General features: G+C 33.8%; 1 protein-coding gene and 1 long non-coding RNA gene across 12 annotated transcripts in view; one reads left to right on the top strand and one right to left on the bottom strand.

Moving 5' to 3' along the window:
• The window catches only part of LOC141544663 (uncharacterized), a 70,646-nt gene that overhangs the window by 21,689 nt on the left and 36,598 nt on the right, over window positions 1-12,359 (bottom strand). The gene's annotated exons all lie outside the window — the stretch shown is intronic.
• Window positions 1-12,359, top strand: part of LOC141544661 (ankyrin repeat domain-containing protein 26-like) — a 122,493-nt gene that overhangs the window by 79,405 nt on the left and 30,729 nt on the right. For 5 of the 8 annotated variants that reach the window (XM_074271056.1, XM_074271061.1, XM_074271055.1 and 2 more), the window contains 2 exons: window positions 8,791-9,406; window positions 11,637-11,753. In XM_074271056.1, the coding sequence (XP_074127157.1) occupies window positions 8,791-9,406; window positions 11,637-11,753 (733 nt within the window). The remainder of the gene's footprint in view (window positions 1-8,790; window positions 9,407-11,636; window positions 11,754-12,359) is intronic. The other 3 variants (XM_074271063.1, XM_074271059.1, XM_074271057.1) reach the window with 1 other exon arrangement.

Genomic DNA, 12,359 nt, shown 5'->3' with positions numbered 1-12,359 from the left:
ACTCTGAGATACCACTACACACCTCTCAGATTGTCTAAGATGACAGGAATAAATAATAATTAACATTGGAAGGGAAGTGGGAAAACTGGGACACTGATGCATTGTTGGTGGAGTTGTGAAAGAATCCAACCATTCTGGAGAGCAATCTGGAATTATGCCCCAAAAGTTATCAAACTGTGCATACCCTTTGATCCAGCGGTGCTGCTACTGGGCTTATATCCCAAGGAAATACTAAAGAAGGGAAAGGGACATGTATGTGCCAAAATGTTTGTGGCAGCCCTTTTTGTAGTGGCTAGAAACTGGAAAATGAATGGATGCTCATCAATTGGAGAATGGTTGGGTAAATTATGGTATATGAATGTTATGGAATATTATTGCTCTGTAAGAAATGACCAGCAGGATCAATATAGAGAGGCTTGCAGAGACTTACATCAACTGATGCTGAGTGAAATGAGCAGAACTAGGAGATCATTATACACTTCAACAAGGATACTGTATGAGGATGTATTCTGATGGAAGTGGATATCTGTAACATAGAGAAGAACTAATCCAATTCCAATTGATCAATGATGGACAGAATCAGTTATAGCCAGAGAAGGAACACTGGGAAGTGAGTGTAAACTCTTTGCAGAATCCAATTCTTCCTTTGCAACAAAAATAACAACAATAAAATTCGATTCTGCACATATATATTGTACCTAGGATATACTATAACATACTTAATATGTATGGGAATGCCTGCCATCTAGGGGAAGGTGTGGAGGGATGTAGGGGAAAATTCGGAACAGAAGGGAGTACAAGGGATAATGTTGTAAAAAAAAATTACCTATGCATATGTACTGTCAAAAATGTTATAAATATAAAATTAATTTAAAAATTTAAAAAAATTATACCTTCTTATTTTCAAGATATATGCATTGGTAATTTTTCAGCATTGACAATTGCAAAGCCTTTTGTTCCAACTTTTCCCCTCTTTCCCTCCACCCCTGAGTTTCCCTTGGCAGGTAGATTCCTAAGCAATTTGTACTATCCATAGTTACTTTAAATGGAATTTCTCTTATAAAACTCTAACTGTTGGATTTTGTTAGTGATATATAAGAATATATATATATATATATATATATATATATGTATCTATATGTGTATATATATATATATATATATATGTATGTATCTATATGTGTATATATATATACATATACATATATATATGTATCTATATGTGTGTATATATACATATATATACATATATATATATATATATATATATGAATGCTTATGACTTATGTGGGTTTATGTTGTATCCTGCAACTTTGCTAAAGGAATGGATTATTTCTAATAGCTTTTTAGTAGAAACTTTGGGGTTCTCTAGGTATACTGTCATATCATCAGTAAAGCATGAAAATTTGGTTTCCTCCTTACCTACTCTAATTCCTTTAATCTTTTTCTCAACTCTTATTGCCAAAGCTAGCATTTCTACTACAATACTGAATAGTAATGGCTATAGTGGGCAACCTTGTTTCACTCCTGATCTTAGTGGGAATGTTTCCAGTTTATCGCCATTACATATGATGCTTACTGATGATTTTAAATAGATGCTATTGATTATTTTAAAGAAAAGTCCTTTTATTCCTATATTCTCAAGTGTTTTTAGTAGGAATGGATGTTGGATTTTATCAAATTTTTTCTGCATCTATTGAAATGATCATATGGTTTCTGTCAATTTGGTTATTAATATGGCCAATTATACTGATAATTTTCCTAATAGTGAAACAGCCATGCATTCCTGGTATAAATCCTACTTGATTTGTATTATCCTGGGGATGATTTTCTATAGTCTTTTTGCTAATATCTTATTTAAGATTTTTGTATCAATATTCATTAGGGAGATTGGTCTATAATTTTCTTTCTTTCTTTTCAACCTACTTGGTTTGGGTGTCAGTACCATGTCTCTGTCATAAAAGGAATTTGGTAGGAATCCTTTATTCCCTATTTTTTCAAATATTTTATATAGCATTGAGGCTAATTGTTCTTTGAACGGTTGAGAGAATTCACATGAAAATCCATCTTGTCCTTGAGATTTTTTTAGGGAATTTATTAATAGCTCGTTCTATTTCTTTTTTTCTGAAATGGGAATATTTAAGGGATTTACTTTCTCATTTGTTAATATGGGAAGCTTATTTTTTTGGATGTAGTCATCCATTTCACTTAGGTTATCAATTTTATTGGCATAAAGTTGGGTAAATCTTATTATTTCTCTAATTTCCTCTTCATTGGTAGAAAGTTCTCCCTTTTCATTTTTTTTTATTAATCTATTTTTTTAATTTTCAAAATTATTACTTTATTGCTTAGTTGGGGGCAAAGCTGAATTTTTCTTTGAGGCTTTGGCTTACATATGTTGTGGTGTTCGTCTCTTGTCTTGAGTTGGTGTCTTGGGTGGCTCTGGCTCCATAACGGCTCTTTAGAATGAGTTTTTGTTTGTTTACTCATTGCAAACTTACTTCCTGAATTGGGACTTTGTGCAAAGGCCATGCTCTACATAGTTCTTTCTCAGCTCCTAGATTATGGAAGAAAGGCGATCATTTTCAGCGGATGTATTAGTCACAAGAAATCTCATTTGTTTAATGTCATTCTACAGCTCTTCAATTCTCTCCATCAGCTTTGCCTCCTTGGAAGCAGTTTCTAGCAGTAAGCATTCTTCTCTGTTCTCTCCATCATATGTGACCCGCTTATGGTTGCTGTGACATTCTGCTAATGCCTGTTTCAATTGATGCAGTTCCAGCCTATGGGACTCTAGTTCTGTTTCCAAGTCCCCATATTTCTGTTCAAGTCAGCATTTCCTCGAGCACTGCCAGGCCATATGTTGCAGCCTGGACTTTCTCCTGGGTTGTCTCCTGCAGCTCGCTGGATAACCGTTCCACTTCTGCTCTCAGAAGTGCCAAGACCCTTTCCTATTCCATAGGGGAGAAGCTGGGCCCGTGCCTCCTGAGGCCGGGGCAACCCCTCTCTCAGCCCGCAGAGCCCGGTACGGTGGTTTGAAACTCCTCTAGCTTCTTAACGGTCCCCTCGGGCTACATGGAGGCTACAGATTTGCCTGCTTGCTTGTCCCGCCCCCTTCCCCCTTTTCATTTTAAGAATAATAATTTGATTTTCCTCTTTCCTTTTCTCATCAGATTTACCAAAGGTTTGTCTATTTCATTGTTTTTTTTTTTTTTAATAAAACCAACTCTTAGTTTTATTTATTAATTCAATAGTTTTTTTTTTTTCACTTTTGAGTATTAATTTTAGAATTTCCAGCTTATTTTTGATTGGAATTTTTTAATTTTGTCTTTTTCTAGCTTTTTAAGTTGCAGCCCAATTCATTGATCTTCTCTTTCTCTATTTTATTCAAGTACGCCTCTAAGGATATAAAATTTCCCCTTATTACCACTCTGGCTGCATCCCACAAATTTTGTTATGATGTCTCATTGTTGTCATTATCTTGAGTGAAATTATTAATTTTGTCTATAATTTGCTGTTTCATCCAATCATTCTTTGAGATGAGATTACTTAATTTCCAATAATTTTTAGTCTATTTACCCCTAACTTTTTGTTGAATGTAGTTTTTATTGCATCATGATCTGAAAAAAAAAAAAAAACAAACAAACAAAAAAAAAAAAACATTTACTATTTCTGCCTTCCGGCATTTAATTTTGAGATCTTTATGTCCTAACATATGGTCAATTTTTGTATAGGTTCCATGAACTGTTAAGAAGCAAGTATACTCTTTTCTATCACCATTCAGTTTTCTTTAAAGATCTGTCATACCTAACTTTTATAATATCCTATTTACCTCTTTAATTTCTTATTTGTTTTGTGCTTTTATTTATCTAATTCTGAGAGTACAAGTTTGAGATCTCCCACTGTTATAGTTTTGCTGTCTGTTTCTTCTTGCAGCTCTCTTCACTTCTTCAAGACTGTAGATACTATACCACTTGGTGGATATATGTTTTTTATTGATATTGCTTCATTGTCTATGCTACCCTTTAGCAAGAAATAATTTCCTTCCTTAGCTCTTTTAATTAAATCAATTTTTGCTTTTGCTTGATCTGAGATAAGGATGGTTACCCCGCTTTTTTTTTTTACTTCAAATGAAACATAATAGATTCTGCTCCAGTCGTTTACTTTCTTACTTTCTCCCTTCTTTAAATGTGTTTCCTATAAGCAAGATATTTTAGGATTCTGACTTTTGATCCAGTCTGCTATCCACCTTTGCTTTATGGGAGTGTTCATCCTATTCACATTTACAGTTAAAATTACTAATTCTGTATTTCCTGCCATCTTATTATCCCCAGATTATGCTTTTCTTTTTCTTGCCCTCCTTTACCCCCTTTCCCAGTATAAAACTTATGGGCCCCATTTTCATCATGCAATTTAGGATCCCTCCCTTCCCCCTTTGAATCCCTTCCCCTTTCTTGTACCCTTCCCTTATTATGCTTTTCTTTTTCCCTTTTCCTCTCCCAGTTTTTAAAATGGTAAAAGAAGATTTACTCTAAAATAAATAGGTCAATTATTTTCTCTTTGAGCGAACTCTGATGAGAGTAAGACTCACACAATGTTCCTCCCCTCTCTAAATTCCCTCAGACCTGATAGGTTTCCTTTGCTTCTTCGTGGAATGCAGTTTCCCTCTTTTTATCTCCCCTTTTCCCTTTTTCTGACACAATCCCCTTTCCATTTAGAATTCCCTTTTTTATGTTATATCAGTAAATTCAAATTATATATGTAGTCTTTGTGTATATCCATGAGAGAAATACAGTTCTCAAGAGAGTTCCTTTTACCTTTTTCTGCTTTTCTTGAGTCATCTGGTTTTTCCTTAGAAACAAATGGAATTCATCTGTTTCAATAAATGTCCATTTTCTTCCATGGAAAAAATGCTCAGCTTAGTTGGGTCGTTTATTTTTGGCTTCATTCCAAGTTCTTTTGCCTCTTGGAATATCAGATTGCAGGTCCTAAGATCCTTTAATGTGGAGGCAGCCAGATATGAGTGATCCTGATTGTGGCACCTCAGTATCTGAATTGTTTTTTTTTCCTGGCTGCTTGTAATATATTTTCCTTAGTCTGATAGTTCTGAAATTTGGCCACAATATTCCTTGATGTTTTTATTTTAAGGTCTTTTCCAGAAGGTGCTCGATGAATTCTTTCAATGCCTAGTTTACCTTCTGATTCTATTACATCTGGGCAGTTCTCTTTGATGATTTCCTGTAAAATAGTATCTAGGCTATTTTTTCATCATAATTTTTGAGAAGGCCAATAATACTCAGATTATCTCTCCCAGATTTATTTTTCAGGTTTAATGTTTACCAAATAATTTTTCATTTTTTTTGGTTTTACTTGAATAATTCTTGATATCTCAATGAATTATTCATTTCTATTTGTTCAGTTATGATTTTTAATGAGTTATTTACTTCATTAGCTTTTTAAACTTCTTAATGTATGTGTCCAATCGAGATTGTAAATGAGTTGTTTTGCTCTATGGAAATTTTTTCCATTTCACTAATTTTATTTCTTTTTTTAGTGAGTTATTTTCTCTTTCCATTTCACAAATTCTACTTTCCTGAGAGTTCTTTACCATTTCTAATTCACAAATTCTGTTTCTTTGCAATTCTTGGGAGTTCTTTATTTTCCAATTCACATTTCAGGAAGTTGTTACTCTCTTACATAGCTACTTTTCCTTTCCCCATTTTTCTTCTATCTCTCTTTTAAGATCTTTAAATGTTTCTTCTAGGAGAGCCTTTTGTAATGGGACCAGGTTAGATGCCCCTTTGGCGTATTGTCTGGAGACTGTCTGGTATTAGTCTCCTCAGGATGGAAAACCTATTCTCTTTCTGTATAGAAGTTATCAATCATTCTTGTGATTTTTTTTACTCATTTTTTTAAAGCCTGTATGGTCTGCCTTCAGGGCAAAGAGGTTACCAGCTTCCTCTGCAGAGCAGGGATCGATATATAGACAGTAGCTGTCCTGCAAATGGGCTGCAAGGAGTGTCGAGGCATGGGAGTGCTCTGAAAAAAGTTCCCCACCAGAAGTGACTCAGGCCTAGGTATTTTGGGGCTGAGCAGGGGAAGTGCCCAGTGAAGAGCCCCATGGTATGGATTAGTGACTGCCCAGGGGCTAGAGGCTGAGCAGTGAAAGTGTCACGATCCCAAGCCAAAGCCCTGCTGTGGGGCTGTGGCTATTAGCAGTTGACCAGTGAATAGCCTCTCAGTGACTGGAAGTGTCTCTGCCCAGGGATGCACAGTCATGCTTCAGAAGTTCTATTGCCCCAGGCCACCGAACTTGCCACTTTGCAGATAAGAGGCTATCCCCGGGCTGCACCCCTCTGCCATACAAATTTGTGACTGCCCCAGCCTGTGCTGCAGAATGTAGCTTCCCAGTTGAGCTGTGGTAGGTGCTGAATCACTTCCAGTTTTGGGTGGGTATAGACAGATCTTGTTAGGTTCTGGCATTTTTTACAGTATCCTCTACCTTTGGCTTTAATGTCTCTATTGTTCTACTACTTTGTAATCAAGGCAGAGCAGTAAGCCTATGGCAGAGTCGTTTCTGTAAATTTTCTAACCACAGAGGCCACCCCCTCCAGTCTGCTCAATATGCCAACCTCTAGTTCTATCCCTGTTTGCGCTGGTCTGTTCCCACTGCTCAGAACAAACCTTTTCTGGTGTTCTTCCAAATTATCTTTGGCTGGCAAGTTGTTGTACTTCTACTCTTAGTGAATTTTACCAGTCAAGTGCTATTTTTGAGGCTCAATTGAATAATTGGTCGGGACGCTATGAGAGGAGCTTAGAAAGTTGCATGTGTCTTCGCCACCATCTTAGCTCCGCCCTTTTCCAGTTTTCTCACATTTTACTCCTCTTCCTAACTCTGAGATCCAGATCTACTGGCTCACCTGCTATTCTTTTTCTTCATTGTAAGACCACATTCCCCTATGGTACACAAACATTTGTTTGAATATTTATTTTTTAATACATATTGAGTTCCAAATTTTCTCTCTTTTTCCTCCTCCCCCCCCCCCCGTAAAATATTAACCGATTTGATGTTGATTTTTTTAGATGTTGTCATGTAAAACATATTTTCATATTAGGCATGATGTGAGAGAAGAACAATTTAAATGGAAAAACAAAACAAACAAACAAAAAAAAACATGAAACATCTAAAGTGAAAATCATATAATATGACCTTCATTCAGGCTTCATCAGTTCTTTCTCTTGATATGGATAGCATTTTTCATCATGAATCCTTTGAGATTATCTTAGATCATTGTATTGCTGAAAAGAGCTGAGTTATTGATAGATGATCATGACCCAATATTGATGTACAGGGTGGTAATTCTGATCACTTAACCTTTTATCATTTCATATAAGTCTTTCCAGGTTTTTCTGAAATTTCACTGCCTGTCAAATTTTTAGTGCCTTTAGTAATGATGTGCCTTCTTTTCTGATGTTACCTCTCAAATATTCAATATGTAACTTGCTTTCATGAATGTTATTGATATGTTTTGAGGACTTAGAATATAAGCACCTAGAAGGGAGGGATTAGTGTTTTTGACTTTTTTTTTGACTTTTGACTTTTATCCCCAGTGCTTGGTATATAGGAATGAATGCTTGTTTACTGAAAATAACTGACTTATTAAGAGTTCTATGCTATACAATAAAAGTTTATAAACAGCATGCATAATCTCCATTGACTTTCTTATGGGAGTATTTGAGAATTATTTCTTCCTCACAATATAAATGATCCTTTATATTTTCAGTAGGATAGTCATTCCATGTGATTCTAATCTAACACTTTTGAAGGTTAATCTCCTTATTTTTAATTATACTTAGTTTATTCTCTCATTCATCATTGAAATATGTGAAAACATTGTCTCAATACCTCCATCATGGAGGGTTGTGAAATACTGAAAGTAATTAGGCAACAATAGGAACACCTTAGCACGAGTCTAATCAAAGTAGGTCTTCTTAGTTTTCATTTCAAATTCTGATTACCACTCCAGACAATTGTCTTCATCAATATAAATAGTATAGGCAGGGTTCTTGACTTCTCAGTGGCTCAGACACCTCCATTTAGCATGCAGTCTACATCTTCAAACCTTAAAATAGTGGTACAAGCAGACTGTAAGCCGATGTTTTGACTAGTATTGGATTTGAAATACTGGTGGATATCTGAAAAATTACAAAAAGAATCTTGATGGATTTGTCTCTTTTCAACAAAAATGAAGTTTTTCAGATCAATTCCAGTAGAAACGTGAGAGAGAGAGAGAGAGCCATCTGCATGCAAAAGAACAGTGTAGAGACTGAATGTAGGTCTCAACATCATATTACCTGTATTTTTAGTTGTTGATGTTTGCTTGTTTTCTTTACTTCCCATTTTTCCCTGTTTGATCTGATTTTTCTTGTGCAGCATCATACATATGGAAATATGTACGGAATAATTGCACATGTTTAACATATATTGTATTACTTGCCATCTAGGGGAAGGGGTGGGGGCACAGAAGGGAGAAAAAATTTCAGAAACAAGATTTTGCATTATCTTTGCATGTATTTTGGAAACAAAAACGTATTTAAAAATGCAATACAATAGAACAATATTAAATAAAAAGGAATCCTGAAAATTAGAATGAAAGTTTCTCTCACAAAGTTCAATGCAAAATTTCCTTTTGATTATTTTAAAATTTTATCCATTTTAGTAATTTTTCAAGACTATATAACACAATTACTTACAATTATTTTTTTTCCAAATGCAATACTGAACTCTAGATTGGAAGGTGAAAAACAAAACAGAGAAAAACTACAGACACAAATGCATTACCCTTCTTGTGCAAGTTCTGCTGTGCTTGAAGAGGAAAGTCAGACATCAAAACTAAACCTTCAGCGAAAACGAGATAAATGGCTTCTTTTAAAGGACAGCCTAATAGATAAGATTGACATCCTGACAATTGAGCTTTCTAAACTCGAAAATGAGATCTACCAAGTAAATAATGACCATAGAATGAAGACATTACTTTTAGAACAAACTCAGAGACAATTAAAAGAGTTCAAAGATAAATTAAAGCAACTCAAAAACGAAAAATCTATACAACAGAAAAACTTGAATAAATTAATTTTCAAAGAAGAGTCCCTGCAAGAAAGATTAGCCCAAATGCAGAAGAAAATTCAGCTGCTTCAGAAACCTTTTGAAGATTCCCAAAACAAAGGGGTCTTCATATCAAAGGGTGTCCAGGTGCAGTTTAAGGATAGCCCCATGACTTTTTGTGCTGATACTGCAAAAAAAGATCCTGTGCTAGAAGAGAGAAATAAAGAGTCAGTTGATGAGAGATGTATTTCTTTAAGAGACAAACTAGGTAAACTTGAAAATGAGAACTCAAAAAACAAGGTAAGTCTTTAAATATTGTCTGACAAACATTTAATATTTTGAAATGAATTTCAAAGTTATTTTGATCAAGATAAATTAGGAATTTGATTTTCTGATATTAGTAACTTTCAATGTAAAATTTCTGATATGCAAAAAAGGACGATGAAAAAGCATTCATGATAAAAAAAAAACAAGCCAATATCCATTTTTTAGATAAGATGACTAATTTTGATTAAAAAATATTGTGTGCGTTAGCCCATGAAATTTTAAATGCATTATAGCAGTTAGTGAGTGTAGATGGAGTTAAGCACTTTTAAGTAGATACTGATCAACTTGTAGTTCTAATAATTTGCCTAGCATTCCATGTAATGCTGCAATGGAATAAATCATTTGACTCACGGAAACAAGATAAATCCTGAAAAAATATTCTAGGCATAATGTAACAATTCAAATGAGGCATCTAAACTGAGATACTGTTGGACATTACCATTCATAACCATTGAAACATGTTTATCAATCTGAATAGTTTTAATTCAAACTAATATGAACTGATTTTTTAAATATTAAAAAGCTGATCATATTTTTAATAAAATCATAAAGATTACTAACTATGTTTCTTTAGAATTTAGGACAACAGTTCTCTTCAAAGAGACTGTGATTGTGCATTAAGAATTAATTTTGGTGTGTGGTAATAGAGCCATTTTTTAAAGTTTGCTTTTGATTCCCTACTACATATTTATTGTTTATGTCAGTATTTTTTCACTGTTTTTACTAATACTTCTTGCATGATTTCCAGAATTGCAGTTTATGGCATCAGTCAGTGCCTTTCATTTACTGAAAATTTAGCTTTTTTACTGTCTAATAGCAGGTCTCATTTTCTCTGATGCTTATCACGTTTGCAATAAGTGGAATACTACCAACTATAGCACTGTGCAGCAATTTCAGATGAAAAAAATTATATTTTATATTTAGTTTTTATGATCAGGTAGTTGGATATAGATTCATTTCATAGTGGAATTTAATGTTTTTGTACTGATTCAGTTATTTTTGTCAATTATCTTTAGACAATTTTACATTTGTATCTCTTCCTTATTTCCTTTTGAAATATTACTAGAATTTAGTTGACTTTTTACAAGATAATTAATCGTATCTAATGAGATAAAAATGTTAAATGCATTTTACTTTTTAGTTACACTTACTATTGTCACAAATGCAATAGTTTTCTTTATAATGAAACTACACAGGCTTTTTATAATGCATGAATATTAATACACACATATATATTCTTGTATTTTGTGTGTATATGTATATTTATATATGTTTGTATGTTGGTCTTCTACTAGGTTAGAGAATGAAATGAATTTATTTCCCTTTTTTTGTAATCTTGCACCATACTGTATATCTATAAGTGAAAGAGCTACCATATTTTCTCTAATTTTCCCCATTTTCTGTCCATTGACTGGAAGATTGGAATCAGGAGTATAATTTATAACCTTGTATAAAAAGGAACTGCTTTAAAGACTTAACAGGGGCAGCAGCCCCTCTGTCCCGTTCCTTCTTCCCCCCTCCCTTTTTTTTTTTTTGTTTCTGCTTTCATCAAATCAGATCAATCCCTTCAAGTAATTTTGTCATGCCTGAGAAGCCTAACAGTGATCAGATGATAATTCTCCAGGGGAAACTATGCGAGGAAAGAAAATTCATCTTCTTATCATAAATGTTCTTATTCATATAAGGGCACGTGCAAAGAACTTTTTTTTGAAAAAGAGAAAGGAAAAAACCTAATGTTTCTATCAGATATAAGAAATTATATAGTCTACCTCTACCATTCCCCCACCTTCCATGTGAATTGCATATGAAAAAGTTTATCTCCTACATGGCTTTGGAGGTGTTTTATTTCTGAAGACAGAATGAAAGTAATGGTTTATGATGAGCAAGAAAAGAGGATAGCATTTGGCCCATGCCTGAATGAAAGATGTGTGATATAGGGAAAATAATTTTTTGTTCTACGAACCAAGTTCCAATCCTTTTCTTGATGACTATTTTTATGACAGCTTACTTAACCTCTTTGGGTCTTAACTTTCCTCAAACTGCAAAATGAGGTGATTGCATTAAAAGTCCCTAAGACATTTACTAAAACCATGCTATGATAATCATAAATATATTCAGGCAAGTAAAAGCATATTAATTTCATAGAAGATAAAGGTGCTATATAAAATCAGTAATAGAAATTCTACATACATATTTCTATCAGGATACAATAAGAAAGCTACGAGAAAAAATGGCAGATTCCCAAAAAAACCAACTCACGACTTCACAAGAGATTCAGTCACAACAAAGAGATTTATTCTTGATGCAAAAACAACATAAAGTATGTATGCAACAAATCCATAATTTCTCATTGTTTAATGGAACATTTTCAGTATAATACTTTTTTTAACCAATAGTATAATACATTTTCTGATAATTGTGCCTGTCATTTAAACTAACAGAACGAGACCTATAACATCTACCATTTGTACCCCTTAATACCATTTTTATATTGGGATAATTATATTTACTCATAATATCCTTACAGAAGGAATGATATGTTGTGTGTTTTTTCCTGAGTATTAAGTATATCATACTTTAACTATGTTCTTATGTATGTATGTTTGTGTGTGTGTATAGATAAGTGGATCTATACACAGACACACATACACAGGCTACTTGGTGGAAATATGAATAGAACTTTGCATCTAAAGTTGGAAAGATCTAGGTTCAAAAGTGGCCTGAGACAATATAGGGAAGTTACTTTATCTTTCTTAGCTTCTTTAACTGTACAATGTGTATAATCAAAGCATCTACCTCCCAGAATAGTTGTGAGAATCCAATGAGAAAAGAATTCTAAAGCTCTTAGCACAGTGCCTGATGCATAGTGGATACTTAGGGAATGCTTGTTTCTCTGCTCCAGAAACATAAAAGTCAATATTTTCAG

Source organism: Sminthopsis crassicaudata, chromosome 5, assembly GCF_048593235.1.
Source record: "Sminthopsis crassicaudata isolate SCR6 chromosome 5, ASM4859323v1, whole genome shotgun sequence".
NCBI lineage: Eukaryota > Metazoa > Chordata > Mammalia > Dasyuromorphia > Dasyuridae > Sminthopsis > Sminthopsis crassicaudata.
The sequence above is the reverse complement of the archived record's forward strand: the minus strand, read 5'-3'. Positions and strand labels throughout refer to the sequence as shown.